The sequence below is a fragment of the Salmo salar genome, chromosome ssa05, assembly GCF_905237065.1.
Source record: "Salmo salar chromosome ssa05, Ssal_v3.1, whole genome shotgun sequence".
NCBI lineage: Eukaryota > Metazoa > Chordata > Actinopteri > Salmoniformes > Salmonidae > Salmo > Salmo salar.
The window spans coordinates 62,439,582-62,454,678 of NC_059446.1; the positions used below are offsets into that span (position 1 = coordinate 62,439,582).

At 46.1% G+C, this 15,097-nt stretch overlaps 1 protein-coding gene across 1 annotated transcript in view; it reads right to left on the minus strand.

Annotated features, from left to right (window-relative positions):
* Positions 1-15,097, minus strand: part of LOC123743136 (G patch domain-containing protein 8-like) — a 62,420-nt gene continuing 47,323 nt past the window's right edge. The window contains exons 3-4 of the mRNA XM_045718529.1: positions 9,896-10,026; positions 1-9,599 (exon numbers count right to left, since the gene is read on the minus strand). Coding sequence (XP_045574485.1) covers positions 9,041-9,599; positions 9,896-10,026 — 690 coding nt within the window. The 3' untranslated portion in view covers positions 1-9,040. The remainder of the gene's footprint in view (positions 9,600-9,895; positions 10,027-15,097) is intronic.

Below are 15,097 nucleotides of genomic sequence, written 5' to 3' on the forward strand. Positions count from 1 at the left end.
TTTCTGTAAAGTAATTTTATTGTCCCATGGTTGTATAATGCAGTCAGTCTCTGTCTCTCTACCCCTCAGCAGCGCAGATATATTTACATGACATTGTACACCAGATATATGGAAACATGTTATTACATTTTCCTGCATTCCATTTTATGTGTGTGTGTTGTCCCAGGGATGATACAGTCTTTATGTTTTAAGTTACAGTATTTCCAGCTTTTAATGTGATTGATGCCTTTTTGTACAAATGCTTAACTAACCTGTACGAAACGGAGATGATGGCCCTTACTTTTTCTTGATCTCTACTCTCTATCTCTCTCTCCCTCTATTTCTCACCTCCCTTTCTCTCCCTATATCCCTCGAGCGCTCTCTCTCTCCCTCGCGCTTTCTCTTCTTTCTCTCTCGCTCTGTTCTTTCTCTCTCTCTCTCTTTCTCTCTCTCAATTCAATTCAATTCAAAGGGGATTTATGGGCACGGGAAACACCATGTTTATATTGCCAAAGCAAGTGAAAAACAATAAACAAAAGTGATATATGCAATCAGAAATTAACAGTTAACATTACAAACACAAACGTTTCAAAAGGATAAAGACATCTCAAATGTTATATTATTAGCTAGGTATAGTGTTGTAACAGTGTGCAAATAGTTGTAATATGAATGGTAAGGGGAAGTAAACAAATATTGGTTGTATTTACAAAGGGGTTTGTGCTACACTGATTGCCCTTTTCTTGTGGCAATAGGTCACACATTTGGCCGCTGTGATTGCACACTGTGGTATTTTGACAAATACGGGAGTTTGTCAATATTGGATTGGTTTTCAAATTCTTTCTTGGTCTGTGTGATCTGAGGGAAATATGTGTCTCTAATATGTTCATACTTGGCAGGAGGTTAGGAAGTGCAGCTTAGTTTCCACCTCGTTGGGTGGACAATGGGCACATAGACTTTCTTCTCTCTCTCTGCCAATGGCAGCCTCTCTCAGCAACAAGGCTCATGGAGTCTGTAAATAGTCAAGGCTTTTCTTAAGTTTGGGTTAGTCACCATGGCACTGGCGTACTGGATATCCCCACAGCCCCATGGGGGGCCATGCGCCTGTCTGACATTGGTCTATTTTTATTTTATTTAATAAATCATTTTCACGGTAACCCTCCAAAAAGAAATTCATAAACCTTTTAAATGTCCATATATACTAGGAAGCTAAGTATTTGTTTATTGGGCTTCAATAATGTGACTGATCAAAGTCCCTCAGGCCTTGAAAAATAAATCATTAAACTGATTGAAATTAAGGGGATATTGGTGAGCAAATGCCTGGTCAGAACTACGACGGCGCCAGTGCCATGAGTGGAGCTTACTTAGGTGTTCAAAAGTGCATGTCAGACCAAGAGCCTAACTCTTCTTAGTTAGGTCTTTATGAGTTTTAGTTTAGAAAACGATCTCTTCACAGAAGTGACATTTACAGGATGGTTATAAACAACTTGATTGCCGTAGCAACATCAGGGAAACTGGGAAGAAAGGAGTGGTGCTTCAAATATAGCAGTTCTGCAATGTCTTTAATTGAGTCTCTCGCATTCACCTTAATTGTAGGCCGAGGAAGCGCTGGGACATGTTGTCTGTATACTGGACAGCCAGTAAATTGGCAGATGCAAACCGATATCTTTAGTGGACAAACAGTTCTTGCGTTCTTGATTTTGTTCATTCTGGTGAACCGTCATTTGAGTTGTGTGTTTGCTTTTATTAACAGTCCCTTATCTCTGGTATATCTTGCTATGCACCATTCAAGACTAAGTTTAAATTGTGTGCAGTGCAATGGACATAAAATGCACAATGTCGCGGAAAAAACTGTCTGGGTTGTCAATACTCAGTATAGAAAACAGTCGGGTCTGTAACCTGGACCTACAGGCCGTGGTGAGAACATTTGCACACAAAAATGCAAGCCGACGCAGCCGCATTTTGTAGCTACTATAGGCCTCTACATAGAAAAAAAGAGAGATTGGCATTAATAAACAGGTTTTACACAAAACAACTTTCTATCCAAGCTGCGAGGAATGGCTCACGTCATGCACGTTCAGGTAAGATATACAGGTCAGTTGCAAACTCGACCTTTGGGGGGGTCCAGAGAAATTGCATTACGCCAGTGCACAGTCATCAGGTATTCTGCCACTGTATATAATTTTTTTAGGGAAAGGTAGCATTCCAGTTTGCTCTGTTTTTTGGGTCTAATTGTGTTGCTGTCCTGGGGCTCTGTGGGGTCTGTTTTTGTTTGTGAACAGAGCCCCAGAACAAGCTGGCTGAGGGGACTCTTCTCTATGTTAATCTCTCTGTAGGTGATGGCTCTGTTATGGAAGGTTTGGGTGTTGCTTCCTTTTAGGTGGTTGTACAACATAACATAACGTCTCTTTTCTGGATTTTGATAATTAGCGGGTATCGTCCTAATTCTGCTCTGAATGCATTAGTTTGGATTTTACGTTGTACACAAATAATGTATTTGCAGAATTCTCCAAGCAGAGTTTCAATTTGATTTGGTGCGTGTCCCATTTTGTGACTTTCTTTGGTTGGTAAGTGGACCCCAGACCTCACAACCATAGAGGGCAATTGGTTCTATAACAGCTTCCAGTATTTTTAGCCAGATCCTAATTGGGATGTCGAATGTTATGTTCCTTTTGATGGCCTAGAAGGCCCTTCTTGCCTTGTCTCTCAGATCATTCACAGCTTTGTGGAAGGTACCTGTGGTGCTGATGTTTAGGCTGAGGTAGGTATAGTTCTCTGTGTGCTCGAGGGCAATGGTGTCTAGATAGAATTTGAATTTGTTGGACACCATTATTTTTGTCTTACTGAGATTCACTGTCAAGGCCCAGGTCTGACAGAATCTGTGCAGAAGATCTTGGTGCTGCTGTAGTCCTGCCTTGGTTGGTGACAGAAGCACCAGATCATCTGTAAACAGTAGGCATTTGACTTCAGAGTATAGTAGGGTAATGCCGGGTGCTACAGACTGATCTAGTGCCCTCGGCAATTCATTGATATATATGTTGAAGAAAGTGGGGCTATGTTGTCCCCAGAAGTGGTTTGATTCTATGTATTCTTCAATTACTTTGAGCTGACTGCTGATGTGCTGTCCCTTCTTTTGCCTTAGTATATTTCTGTAGTGTTTTAATGTTTCACCAAAGTGAAGACGTAGGCTCAGGTTTTCTGGGTCTCTGTTTTTGAACGGATAGGTTTCAAAATGTCTTTCTTAGGTTTTTACATTCTTCATCAAAATCATTTGTCATTGTTGTTAATTTTCTTAGGCTGTCTGCTTGGAATTGTTATATTTGATAGGGAAGCTGAAAGGTCAAATATACAGTTTATGCTTTCTACTACAGGTTTACACCTTCACTATTGCAGTGAAATGTTTTGTCCAGGAAGTTGTCTAAGAGGGATTACATTTTTGTTTGCCAATTGTTTTTTGGTAGGTTTCGACCCTACTTTCCTTCCATCTATAACATTTCGTAATGGCATGCAGTTTGTTCGGCTTTGATGCCTCATGTTGAGTATTGCTCTGTTCAAGTAGACTGTAATTTTGCTATGATCTGATAGGGGTGGCAGTGGGCTGACTTTGAACGCTCTGAGACTCTGGGTTGTGTTCGGTAATAAAGTAGTCTACAGTACTATTGCCAAGGGATGAGCTGTAAGTGTACCTACCGAAGGAGTCCCCTCGAAACCTATCAGACCCAGCGTGCGATAGAGTTGCAGGATTTGTGACCCGTTTTTGTTGGTTGTTTTGTCGTAGTTGTGTCTAGCGGGGCATATTGGGGAGGGAATGCTGTCACTTTCAGGTAGGTGTTTGTCCCCCTGTGTGCTGAGAGTGTCAGGTCTCTGACTGGTTCTGGTGTTTGAGGTCATCACAGACTAGAACATGAAAATGGTTGATCTCCCCCTCTAGGATGGAGAAGCTGTTGTCATTAAAGCATGGGGAATCTAGTGGGGGTATACAAGTAGCACACTGGAGGACATTCTTCTGTTATTTCAAACCAGATGTAAAATGCTCCTGTTTTGATTAATTCAATAGAGTGGGCTAGGTCTGATTTACACCCAATTAGCATACTCCCTGAGTCTCTTCCCTTTTTTACTCCTGGTAGTTTGGTGGATGGGATTACCAGTTCTCTGTAACCTAGAGGGTAACCAGTGGCTCTGTCTCTATACCATGTTTCTTGTAGGATGACAATGTCTGTATTTCTGATGTCTTTGGTGAAGTCTGGGTTCCTGCTCTTTAGGCCAAAGGCAGATGACCTCAGACCTTGGATATTCTAGCATGATATAAGAAAAGCTTTGTGTTCCATAGTGTCCAGTGTTGTGCTTTGTGTGGTTACGCCTCAGACTAATAGTTGTGAGCAGAACATACTGGGCACCTGATACATGCCTCTTTGGTCGCTGAATGGGGCTTGGGCGGGTGTAGGAGTGGGGGTTGGGCCTATTGCTCTGCTCACGGCCTGGGCATCTGTCTGTCGCTCTTTCTCTCTCTCAGGTGTTACGGTACTTCAAAAGACAGCCAGTATGACGGTACTTCAAAAGACAGCCAGTATGACGGTACTTCAAAAGACAGCCAGTATGACAGTACTTCAAAAGACAGCCAGTATGACGGTACTTCAAAAGACAGCCAGTATGACGGTACTTCAAAAGACAGCCAGTATGACGGTACTTCTAAAGACAGCCAGTATGACGGTACTTCTAAAGACAGCCAGTATGACGGTACTTCTAAAGACAGCCAGTATGACGGTACTTCAAAAGACAGCCAGTATGACGGTACTTCAAAAGACAGCCAGTATGACGGTACTTCTAAAGACAGCCAGTATGACGGTACTTCTAAAGACAGCCAGTATGACGGTACTTCTAAAGACAGCCAGTATGACGGTACTTCTAAAGACAGCCAGTATGCCTAACATTCAGAGAGGAAGAAAGAGATGAGAGAAAGCCAGCTAGTCTTAGTAGGTGCACGTTTTCCCTTGATTCATACTTGAACAGGGAGGGATGGAAACATACAATTATGAAACTACAGAAGCTATGTTGAATACATTTTCTTGTTTCTAAAGTCATGAAATGTTCAGAGTACATTGAGGGGAGCTAATGCTTCCAACACATGTATAAACATGAAAATTGGCAAAAATAGAGTTAAAAGGTTTTCATCCGACAGTGACGACATGCGCACACACGCATGCACTCATACAAAAACATAATATACAGACACACACACACATACACAAAAATTCTGAAAATTCTGTGGATTGTTATACTGTATGGGACATTATTGTCCAGGAGTTAACAATGCATTGTATTACTATGTGATGTCATCAGAGAGCATCATAATGCTTTCTGTTGAAACCTCAATGACCAAAGTCTTTCTGGATACGACGGTCTCGGCGGTGGCAGTGTGAGGGTAGAGAGAGCGGTGAGGGGAGAGGGGTGGAAGGCAGGGGAGGGAGGGAGGAGATGTAGAGGAGGATGGGAGAGTAGGATGGAGGGAAAGATAGAGGAGATGGAGAATGGAGAGGGGTGGGGATGGGGGAGAGGGAGGTGTAGGAGGGGCAGGTGATGAGGGGGTGAGGTGTGGGGGGCGAGAGAGGAAGAGGTAGAGGAGGGTGACGAGAGTGCCATACTGAACGCTGTGTGTTGTAGAATGTAATGATGTTGGGTGGGTGGAGGAGGGTGGGTCATTAGAGGCTGCGGTATGGGGACAGGAGGATGAGGAGGGGGGAGACTGGGGGTAGAGTGTGTCTGTAAGAGCTGTGTTTGTACGGGGTGTGCGTCTAGCTTTAGAGAGGTATTTAGGAAAGTGGAGTGTGTGTTTTTCTCTTGAGTCTGTGCCACATGTGTATGAGTGAGTGTGGGGTGTGTGTATGGCTCTGGGGAGGGGGTATGGTGTGTGTGTGCCGGTGTGTGTGTCTCTGTCCCCTGTAGCAGTCTCTGCATGTGCTCTCGTGCCTGCTCCTGCAGACAGCGATACTTGTCCATCTCTTCAGCGCTGAAGCTGATTGGCTGTTGAGCCAGAGGAGGGGAGGGGCCTTGTGACCACTGACCCCTGTGAGGTAAAGTTATGGCAGGATATGAGGTCACAGCAGGATGTGATGTCAGGGAAGGACAGGACGTGTCCTCTCCAGTTTTCTCAGGGCTCTGAGACAAGAGGGGTTGAGGGCACGGTCGACCACTTTGGACCGCTCCGTTCTTCATACTCTCCTTCCCTTGGTTGTGGTCCTGGTCCTGTGTCTGATCCTGGTCTTGATTGTGGTCCTGTTTCTCTGTTTGGTCAGGGCCCTCCCTCTCTCTTTCTGCCCCTCGTCTCCTAATTCCTCTCCTGATTGCTGGTAGTTTCCCGATAAGAGGCAGTAGCATAGTTCTGCTGGGGTTCCCCTCTCTGGGCTTTGGGGGGGCTTTGGGCTCTCTGTCTGAGAGACATGTAGGCTGTGCTGTGGGGTTGGGGCTCCTGTCCTGTGGATGGGTGGTATCAGTGCTGGGCAGAGGTCTAGGAGGAGTAGGTTTGAGGCTGGGTGCTTGGTGTTTCTCCTTGGTGGGTGAGGGACATGGTGCTCGCCTGGGCACCCCTGTTGTTTTTCTCCCAGTCAGGTTGAGTCTTGAGTGGGTACTAAAGCTACTCCACCGCCCACTCAGGTCTGACACACTGGTGCTGCTGCTACAGAAGCCAGGGCTGGGCTGTCGGGGCAGCCAGTCAGGGCTAGAATCAGGCCAGGGGCTGGGGCTGGAGATGGGGCATTTGGTAACCTGCACACTGGGAACAGACTGGGAACCAGGACAGGGGCTGTGTCTATGGTCAGGGCATCTGGTTGCCCAGTCCCAGCTAAAACTATCAGGTCTGGGGCTGGGGCTAGGTTGTGATCCCTTCTCCCACCTGCTCCAGCTCTCTCTACCTTCAGTGGACCTCTGTCTCTCCCAGTTGTCATCCCAGCTGTATCTGTCCTCCCTGCAGTATGTCCCCCTGTCCTCCCAACTGTCACTGTTGCCCCAGGTACATCTGTCTGGGCTTGAGTCCCCTGGTCCTCTGTTCCAGACTTCTCCCTCCCCAGGACTAGACCTCCATCCCCTGAAAACCTCCAGAGTTCTGTGACTGGGGGTCGAGAGAGACCCCTGCCAGCCCCCTCCACTGACTCCTCCAGGGCTGGATAACCTGCTTACCCAACCCTGCCTCCTACTCCCCCAATCCCTGTTCCCTCTCTCCCTACCACTTTCCCGACAGCCTCTACTCCCTCCATCCCAGCTCTCCCTCCTTCCACTCTCTGTTCTTTCCCACTCCTCACTCTCTGACCACTTCCTACTCATGTATTTCCTGTTTCTGTGGATGTATTTACTCTTCCTCACTGGGCTACAGGAAATATTGCTACCAGGGATGTTGTCATGGCGACTGTAGACTGGGTAGCCCCCGCTGCAACCGTGGAGACCACCATATGCCACTGGGAGGTTGTGAGCCTTTACCCAGGGCGACCCGGAAGTAGAACACAGAGAGGAGTCTGAACTCCAGTAGAAAGGCCATCCCTGCCTTTCTCCTCTCTCCACCTCTCCATATCTCTCTCTCTCTATCTCTCTATACAGCTGAGACTCTGTGCTGTAGTACTCTGTCCTCTCTGTGACTCTTGGTGCTGGGTTGAACTGGGAGGCAGCGTTATAGTAATGTTGGTCTCTACCTTGACTCCTGTGAGGCCTCTGTCTGTCAGAGCAGGGCACAGACTCAGCGTCACACTCCCCCACCAGGCACAGAGTCCCACCCCTCCTTCTCTTCCCCCTCCTCCTCTTTCCCCCTGCCTTTCTTCTCCTCTTTCCACCTGTCTCTCCCTCCCGCTCTATTTCCCTGTCTCCTTCTCTCCCTCTGTCTCCGTCACATCTCCTCTTTCCGCCCCACCAGGTGGAAACAGAGGTTATGACGCTCCTAAGACGCTGCCGCTCTCCTTCGCACTTGTTTGAAGTCCCATTATACCTTTCCCCTCTCCTCCTCTTCTTCTTTGTGCTGTCGTTTAAATTTCGGCATGACACATCTGTCGGAGTGCTTACTGAACCACCCACGGAGTGTGTGCGTGAGCTGGCAGTATGCGTACACACACATCTAACCTCGCTTGCACACACACAAACGGCAGCGCAAGGCTGGATGACAGCCTCTAATTTAGGCCTGGGGGTTCTGACGGCTCGATCTCTCTCCTGTCTCACATGTCGTCCTAATCTGCCTCTTTGGGGATTGTGGGGGTTTGTGTGAGTGTTGTCACCGCGAAGGGGGTCACCATTCCCGAAGAGGGGGTGGTGCCATCTGAACCCAGATTCACCTCCACTCTCTGGCACTGTTGCTTCTGCCTGGAAGGCTGCTGTCACTCCATGTGCTTCTGTCTTCTCTACAACGTGACAGGATAATGAGTGTGTGGCTCCCTCATCTGTCCCACCTGTCTCTGTATATAGATCTGTATTGGATTCTACATTTTCTGTGTCCTGAGGAGGAGGCTGGGAGCTAGAGAACATGAGGGAGTCAGACTCCTCTGTGTGTGTCTCTGTCTCCTGCTGGCTTGCTGAGTGGTTACAGTGTGACTTGGTTTGACAGTGGTTGTGGTTGTGTTCAGGGTTACAGTGTAGTGGGTTGGTGTGGGGTTGCCAGTGTGTGGGCTTACAGCTGTAGGAGAGGTGGGGTTTGGCTGTGGTAAACTGCAGCAGTTCTACTGGCCATCTCAGACGGGTGGATCCGTCTCTGGCAACCACATGGAGATAGGAGTCAGACATAGGAGTCTGATTCACCTCATGGCCCTGTTGTCTGTGCTCTGTACCCCTGTTCCTCTCCTCCCTCTCTTCCCCCTCCTCCCTCTTATCTGCTGTCCCGTGTTCAGGGCTCTGGTCTGTTACTCTCAGTCTGGCGTTGCGAGTAGGACAGCCTGGGTCATGGCTAGCAGAGAACCTGTCTCTCTCCTCCCCTCCTCTCTTCTCTCTTCTCTCCTCCCCCTCTTCCCCGCCTGAGGGTTCTGTCTTGTTTCCGGGGTGAAGGCTGTTGGTTGGTTGCCCTATTAACAGGTTGTCTGGGTGACGCAGCCATAGTTCATCTCTTCCCCTTCCCTTCATCTGCCCCCCCTCCTCCTCTCCCCTCCTCCTCTTGCTGGTCTGAGAAGACAGAGGCAGATGGCTCTAGCCTCGGGCCCCTCCTGGAGAAACAGAAGGAGACCCCCACCCTTCCTCTGTCTCTGCCCCACGGAAAGGCAGGGTCCTGGGGAGAGCTGTTCAGGCGAGGCTGGGGATCCTCCATAGAAGGTCCACATCTGGAATGCAAGGCTAGGGGTGGGGAGGCTTGGAAGGGCCCTCCAGGGAAGATGGGTATGTGGGTAGGATCCTCTGGCTGCTGGGGCTGGGAGGGGGAGAGAGGCTTGGTCTGGAGATGGGGGGAGTCCTTTCCCTGGAGGCTGAGCGGGATGGTCTGGGGCTGGGTTAGAGGTAGGGTAACAGCGGGTCGCTGGGAGTTCCCTGTGGTTTGGATTAACCCTGTTTGGGTCAAGGGGACATAGTGGTCCCCTGGTCTGTAGTCTCTCTCTCCACAGGGTCTCTCTGAATGCTGGATCTCAGCTCTCACTGTCCCTTGAAACCTAACAACCTGGCCTGGTACCCTGGTGCAAAGGAGAGGAGAGGTGGAGACGAGAGGATAGCAGAGAACATAATAAATATTCAATTGTGAAAATGTGAAACACTGTCCATATTATGCAGTTTACTGTGAGTGTTCATGTTATATTAACTCAGCCTGTGCTTACAGTATCTAGGCCAGCTCTTACATCCATCACTCTGAGGAATAGAGAAACTGACAGAGTGTATGCACGTGAGCGTATGTGGACAGTATGTGTCTATCATAGAGATTTCCCTGCAGTGCGCTTGGAAAGCAGGTCTCTACACACACATACCGTCTTACCTGTGTGTCTGTTGTCGTAGCAGTGCTAGTTGGTGCAGGCGTCTCAGAGCTCTCTCCTGCTTGCGGTCGTCCTTCCACGACTTAGACGCAACGTTCCGAGCAAACTCCCTCTGCTTCAACTCCTTCAGTCTCTACAGGGAGGAGAGGAGAGGGTCAATGTGTGTGTGTGTGTGTGTGTGTGTGTGTGTGTGTGTGTGTGTGTGTGTGTGTGTGTGTGTGTGTGTGTGTGTGTGTGTGTGTGTGTGTGTGTGTGTGTGTGTGTGTGTGTGTGTGTGTGTGTGTGTGTGTGTGTGTGTGTGTGTGTGCGCGTTGTGTGGAAACTCTATTTCAGCTCCCTCTATCTGTGGGAAGAACCATCTCTGAGTGAGAATTGTCTATCAATCAAAAGTGTGTGTCAACAGACTCATTCAACTCTGATGGAGAGAAACATGTTGTTTCTACATGCTCTGCCATAGAAACTGTATGACAGGGAGAATGGTGATGATTGAGTACTGACAGTGTTATAAGCCTAATGATGATGAGTGTTGCAGTCTGTCAGATTGTCATCTCTCAGACGGTTGCAGTGTATCAACCCTTCAATCATCAGCCTAAATGCCAGCAACCATCTGTCACATTAATATGGACTTCATCATAAGAGGATCATTTAGGAAACTTACTCCATTACGCGAATCTCAGTGATAAGTCTGCTTATTGAAATCTTACATTGAAGACATTGACTGGAGTATGGCAGGGAGATGATGTTACTAATAGAAACTACAGACCACTGATAGAATATAGCATAAACAGCACTACAGGAACTGCATTGGAAGAACCTAAAATCCCTCTAGCTTAGAATCATCTAGAACTGCTCTGGAACTCACCTCTAACTCCCTAGAACCCTCTAGAACTGAACCTGGAACTCCTAAGATCACAACAGGCACCATCTCTGTATCATCAGCACTGAGAAACAGATTACTGAGTGGGGCTCCTCTCCATCAGTCTGCTCCTTCAGGCGTGCCAGCTCTTTCAGGGAAATAGTGATAAATGTCTCTGTCACGGTTGTCGTAAGAACGGGACCAAGGCGCAGCGTGTGTAGAGTTCCGCATCTTTATTCCAAAGTGAAACTTCAAGCAAAAACAAATAAATCAAATAAACGAACAGCTAAACGTGACTACGTGGTGCACAGGCACAAACACAAAACAATATCCCACAAACACAGGTGGGAAAAATATCTACTTAAATATGATCCCCAATTAGAGACAACGATTACCAGCTACCTCTAATTGGGAATCATACAAAACACCAACATAAAAAATATAAACTAAAACACAACATAGAAATATTAAACTAGACTACCCCCTAGTCATGCCCTGACCTACTACACCATAGAGAAACAAGGGCTCTCTATGGCCAGGGCGTGACAGTCTTTCTCTCTTTCCTTCCTTTGTTAATCATTTTTCATCCTGCCTTTATCTGCGCTTGGCAGGTAGAGGTATATATATGTGTGTGTGGTGTGTGTGTGTGTCAGTGTGTCTGTCTTCAGGCTGTAGAGGGATGTAAGGTGTCTGACAATAGCTGCATCACTCTCCTCTATTCTATCAGCCTCTTTCTCCTCTCCTGTCTCCCCTCCCTCTTTCCCTATCTCCCTCGCTCCTTCCCCCTCTCTCCCCCTCTCTCTCTCTCTCTCTCTTTCTCTCGCTCTCTCTCGCTCTCATTAGTTGATCATATTTACACCTAACTTACCATCTAGGAGTCTCCATTTGATCTAACAATAGATCTATCATTTTATCTAGCCGCTAACTATCTATCCCAACAGCTGATTATTTCCGGCATCTCTGCCTGACATGTAGTTCAGTCAAACCTTCCCTCCTCTCTTCCGTCTTTCTCCCTCTCTCCTTCCCTCCGTACTCCTTCTACCCCTCCCCTCTCACTCTCCTCTCTTGCTATCATGAAATCACACACACACAGTAAACCCTAAGGGCACATCTTGATACACTCAAATGAGCATGCATTTATTCATGCACACTCTCACTATCACACCTCCCGTGGCTGCTAATCAATGTCAGATAAGTTCATCCTGCTTATCCAGGAACACACACACACACACACACACACACACACACACACACACACACACACACACACACACACACACACACACACACACACACACACACACACATATCCCACGCTGCAGTTCTGTCCTTCCGATGTATATAAAAAACAGCTAGATTTATATTTTCCATGTCCAGCCACAACTCAGAGAAACATAGGATATTACAGTTCTTCAGATCACGTTGATAAGATAGTCTTGAAAGGAGCTCCTCCAGTTTATTCTCCAGTGATTGTACTTTCGAGGGAAGAGGTGGTTTACCCACTCACCGATGTAGTCTTGTCAGGTATCCCGCATGCTGGCCTTTATAACACCGCCTCTTCCATTTTTGAGTGTCAGGATTTGGGCCTGGTCCGGGATGAGCAGTATGTCATTCGACCCGACTCATTGAAGTAGAAATCCTCATCCAAATTGATGCTAGTGATCATTGTTCTGATATCCAAAAGCTCTTTTCAGTCATAGGAAATGATGGTGGAAACATTATGTACATAAAAAGTTAAGATCAGCGCAAAAAAATACACAAAATAGCACAATTGGTCAGGATCCCGTAAAACAGCTGCTATTCCCTCCAGCACCATAGACCTGGAAAAAAGAACTAGAAAATAAGAGGTAAGGAGTGGAGAGGAAGGATAATGTCTCAACTTCAACAGTGAAGAGGCGACTCCGGGATGCTGGCCTTCTTGGCAGAGTTCCTCTGTCCAGTGTCTGTGTTCTTTTGCCCATCTTAATCTTTTATTTTTATTGGCCAGTCTGAGATATGGCTTTTTCTTTACAACTCTGCCTAGAAGGCCAGCATCCCGGAGTCGCCTCTTCACTGTTGATGTTGAGACTGGTGTTTTGAGGGTGCTATTTAATAAAGCTGCCCGTTGAGGACTTGTGAGGCATCTGTTTCTCAAACTAGACACGCTAATGTACTTGTCCTCTTGCTCAGTTGTGCACTGGGGTATCCCACTCCTCTTTCTATTCTGGTTAGAGCCAGTTTGCGCTGTTCTGTGAAGGGAGTAGTACACAGTGTTGTTTCAGTTTCTTGGCAATTCCTCACATGAAATAGCCTTAATTTCTCAGAACAAGAATAGACTGACGAGTTCCAGAAGAAGGTACTTTGTTTCTGGCCATTTTGAGCCTGTAATTGAACCAACAAATGCTGATGCTATAAAAAAATATATATATTTCCTTTATTTAACTAGGCAAGTCAGTTAAGAACAAATTCTTATTTTCAATAATGGCCTAGTAATAGTGGGTTAACTGCCTTGTTCAGGGGCAGAACGACAGATTTTTACCTTGTCAGCTCGGGGATTCGATGGGTGAAGAGACTATTGTCCTGCTAATAGCCCATCCTAGAAATGTTATTTGCAGAACAGCCTGCTACGCTTGTTTTCTCTCCCTGTTTTTAGATGGAGAGAAACCAAAATCCCACTGCCCGGCCGGCCAAACCCTCCCCTGGTGGGCCAATTGTGCGTCGCCTCATGGGTCTCCCGGTCACGGCCGGCACGGGTATCGAACCAGCATCTGTAGCAACGCAGTTTGCACTGCGATGCAGTGTCTTAGACCGCTGCGTCACTCGGGTGGCCCATCCACTAAGTTTTTAATTCTGATCAATTGCCTTGCACAAAGTATCTAAAATACTACTTAAACAGGACTCTTAAATAATTTAATTTAAATGTTAATACATTTTTTGGATCACAGATACAATGAGAAAATATGGAAATATAAATAAATAATTACATTTTAATTATATAAATCATCTGCCTGAGAGTAGCCACAATCGGCCCGAGCACCAAGTAATACATTTGGGCCAGATAACTCCCACCGGAATCGGCCCGAGCCGATCATCATCAAGAGATATGCTGGACCCTATGTCAGAGAGGTGTTTTTGGGACCACATTGTGTCTATTATCCTGCTAATAGCCCTTGTGAAAACATGTTTTCAAAAGGCCTCCAGGGCCAACAGAGAAGTTCCTTACATTTTCCCCCTTCCACCTACCTCTTCCATTTATTCCCATAGTAATTTGTTATGGTTTGCAATGCAAATGAGGGCATAAACTGGGTCAAGACGCCAGCACGGTAAGTAGACCTTTATGTAGTAAAATAAATTTAAATAAACAAGACCTACAACACTTTTAACAGCACAGTACTCAACACTAGTTAGGCTCATGTCGCCTACGCTAGGTCTACAGTATATCTACAAATATTGTTTTTAAATCTCTACATGTAGGTTTCATGATTTAAACCCGATCAAACTTGTTGCAACTATAATGTAGTTGAAATAATCATCTGCATGTTTGCCTGACATGGATTGTGACTCCATCTCGTTCCTCGCCCTCTTCAACTCTGCCAATGCCGCCTGACTCTTCGCCAATGACGTGACTCTCCGCCAAGAATTACGTTTAGAGGATTGGAGGATTCTAAATTAATATCTAAGGGGCATTTTTCATTAGGGCAAATCTGGTCTGTGAGAATATCGAAGGGGCTTTTATATAATTATAATGCATGGTTAATAATAATAATAATAATCGCTTTGTTTAAAAAAAATGATATTTTGGAGATTATTTAATTTCAAATAACTGAAAGTGAGCAATTGTAATCTGAATAAATTGGAAAAAAATACATTCTTGAACATGGGGTGAGACATTCTTACTAATTTGTAAATAAAGCCAGTTTGTTATTTAGAATGATTTATTTCTGTTTTTAGAGGAAAAGAAACCAAAAGCCCACCATGCCTATTTTTGGGAAAATTTTCAGTCCACATGTCAAGTGAAATTCCCCCATTGTATTTACTCAAGTTCTCTCTTAACTCCAGGACCACCGACAGTTTTTGTTGTTGTTGCCTGATGCAGGACTCTAGTGCCAGAGGAGACTCTCAGACTGAAAACGCCTCCATTAATTGCCACAGTTTAGATTACCAATATATCAGCATTCTAACCCTCCTTGTGATAGTGTGGTGCAATGACAGAATGCCACCATCTACCACAAACGGTCGCGGCATAAAAGAACAACAGTACGTAATCCGTGTGTAATGTGTTTCTGTAGTGTTATACAATCCCAACATGTTTATTTCACTACCCCTGACAGGAAGAACAGACGTGTCTTTATAGCGGCAGCCTCTGAAT